This window comes from Orycteropus afer, unplaced genomic scaffold, assembly GCF_000298275.1.
Source record: "Orycteropus afer afer isolate SDZICR_OR568_19922 unplaced genomic scaffold, OryAfe1.0 scaffold00871, whole genome shotgun sequence".
In the NCBI taxonomy this organism is placed as follows: Eukaryota; Metazoa; Chordata; class Mammalia; order Tubulidentata; family Orycteropodidae; genus Orycteropus; species Orycteropus afer.
The window spans coordinates 425,859-428,590 of NW_006922458.1; the positions used below are offsets into that span (position 1 = coordinate 425,859).

The 2,732-nt window shown below is 57.1% G+C and overlaps 1 protein-coding gene across 1 annotated transcript in view; it reads right to left on the reverse strand.

Annotated features, from left to right (window-relative positions):
• Positions 1-2,732, reverse strand: part of CPZ (carboxypeptidase Z) — a 26,425-nt gene that overhangs the window by 18,892 nt on the left and 4,801 nt on the right. Inside the window, exon 2 of the mRNA XM_007958198.1 lies at positions 328-702. Coding sequence (XP_007956389.1) covers positions 328-702 — 375 coding nt within the window. The remainder of the gene's footprint in view (positions 1-327; positions 703-2,732) is intronic.

The following is a 2,732-nucleotide window of genomic DNA, read 5'->3' on the forward strand; positions in this document are numbered from 1 at the left end:
GGACTCTAGGCAGTGGGTGTGGTTTGGGCTTTGCTTCTGTGAAGACTGACAGCCTTGGAGACCCTGTGGGCAGTTCCACTCTGTCCTCTAGGGGCTCTGTGGGTCAGAATGGACTCCAGGCAGTGGGTGTGGTTTGGGCTTTGCTTTGGGGAAGATTGACAGCCTTGGGAACCCGACCCAGGCAGCTGTGTTCTCAGAATGAACTTGGCAGCGGGTCTGCATCAGACCAGTAAAGGAAGCGGGTCTTGATTGGTCCCTGTGTGGGCGTGTGTCCTAATTGGCTGCCTGGATCCCTGGCTGCCCTACACCCCGCCAGCCTCCGCTTACCTCGCAGCTTCTCCAGGGGGTCGAAGCAGCCCTCATCCTCCCGGGCGAAGTAGCGCGTGCAGTCCAGGAAGTAGGGCCAGGCCATGTCGATGGCGTCGAAGGCGGGCTGGCAGGCCTCCCGGAGGCCCTCGCACACGCGCCTGCAGGGCCTGCGCTCCCGGTCGCCGTCGCAGCGGGGCGCCAGCACGGCACAGCCCAGCAGCCTCAGGTCGGGGTTGCACTGGCCCTCTAGGAGGTGGTGCAGCACACTCAGCAAGATGTACTCGGAGCTGGCCTCCACCGCGTCCCGGGAGCGGTGGTTCAGCCGCGTGGGGAAGGTCGTCTGGTTGTAGGCCGCGTCGCTGCAGGCCGACAGCTGCAAATCCACGCAGACGGCTGGGGGAGGGGGTGCCGGTCACTCGGTCACATGCTGACCCGCCGACACCCCCAGGCAATTCCCGAGCCCCGCCCAGGTGAGCAGCTGCAGGGAGCGCCCCCTGACTGCAGGGGAGCAGTGGGCATGGCGACCCCCAGAGAACCCTGCACCCCGCTGGTCTGACTGCTCCCCAGAGGTGAGCAGGGCAGGGCCCTCTTTCAGCCTCAGCCCTCTGCAAAGTGGGAGCCCTGTGATGTGTCTGCGAAGGGAGTCCCCGGGTGTTGCAGCCACTTAAGCGCTCAGCTGCTAACCAGAAAGGTGTGGGGTTTGCATCTACACAGAGGTGCGTTGGAATACAGGCCTGGCGTTCAGCTTCAGAAAAGTCATCGTGAGCGGGCGTCGCCTTGACAACGAGCAACAACAGCGATCAGTCTTGGGGCATTTAGAAACTGACCTACGCCCTGTCTCTATGGCGCTCAGGATGGCACCGAGGCTCGGCAGGTTCTGGGAAGAAACAGCTGTTAACTGCAAACGTTTCTTCCAATCATATCAGAACCTGGCCTCTGGCGTATTCTAAATAGAAGGAGAACCGTTCTCAAAGAAACAGGACAAAAAAAAAATGTTCCCAAGACATAAGCCAATGACAGATATGAAATGTTTTCAGCAGGGCGGACGGAGCAGAAACGGCCAAGACAGAGGCCCACAGGCCGCAGTGTGAGTCCTTGAGGCACGGGGGCTGCTCGGGGTCAGGACGGAGCATGGCCAGCGGGCGGAGAAACACAGCCAGGTATGTGCCGGAGTGGGCCGGGGTCTCTCTCTCGCCCATAAAGCAGCTAGGCCCACCCTCCATGCATCTCAGCACCCGCTGGGAGCCACAGCAGCCAGGCCCGGAGTTGGGTGACGGTCTTGGTCATGCCCCACCCCTGCCCGTGAGACTCCCCACACGGCCTTCAGGCCCGAGACACAGTGAGGACTGAGCCCTGGAAGGCGCTAGACTCCTGAGACCACATGGCCCGGTGTGAAGGGCTCAGAAGTGTACCCACAGACCAGACGAAAGACGAGGTGCTAAGGAATGTCACATGCCTCAGTCATGTTTGCACGCCATGCCATTAACGGATTGATTCCACGTCAAAGCATTACCTGGGACACACTGGATTCAGTACAATTTACTACAGAGACTAATTTCCCAGTTTCTCACTACACTGAGTGCGGCTGTTAGAAACTTTGAAATGCTGTGGGGCCCCGTCTCCAACTTCAAGTCCATTTCTGACTGTGGCGTCTTGTGACCACAAGGTGGCACTGTGGTCAGCGTTTCTTCAACTGAGGGACGGAGATGCAAAGCTAGGAAGCTGCCTCCTTCCCTCCTTCCCTGTTAATCCAGCAGGTATTCCTCCTGGCCTGGCCCTTGGAGGTCCCCTGAACCCTCCTCTAAGTGATGGAAAACTTGAAGGAGGGCACGGAGGGCAGACCACCTGCCTGTTGAAGAAGAAATGGCTCCTAAGTTGCCCCAAAAATCTGAGGTCTGTTAAGGACAGTGTTGGGGCAAGTCAGCCAAATGCTTTAAAAAAAACCAGGCTGGGTGGGTGGGAGGGAGGGGGAAAGGAAGACACGGTACTTAGGGGACACTGAGCTTCTGTCAAGGTGATGGAAAAATTGGGAACAGTTAACAGGGATGGTTGACCATAAGGGACACATGCTGTGTGGCTGGCCTGTACCTGTGGGGATCATAGAAATGGCAAATGATCTGTCACCTGTATTTTCTGTAATAAAAACAAACAAACAAAAATAAAATAACCAAGCTGGAAAGCACCTAACCACAAAGTAGATAAATGATTAAGCTCTGGTGGAGTACTGCTCAAAGCACTCAGCTCCTAACCAAAAGGTCAGTGATTCGAACCCACCAGCCACTCCACAGGAGAAATATGGCAGTCTGCTTCCATAAAGCAGAGACCGTATGGGGCAATTCCACTCTGTCCTCTAGGGGCGCTGTGGGTCGGAATGGACTCCACAGCAGTGGGTGTGGTTTGGGCTTTGCTTCTGTGAAGATTGA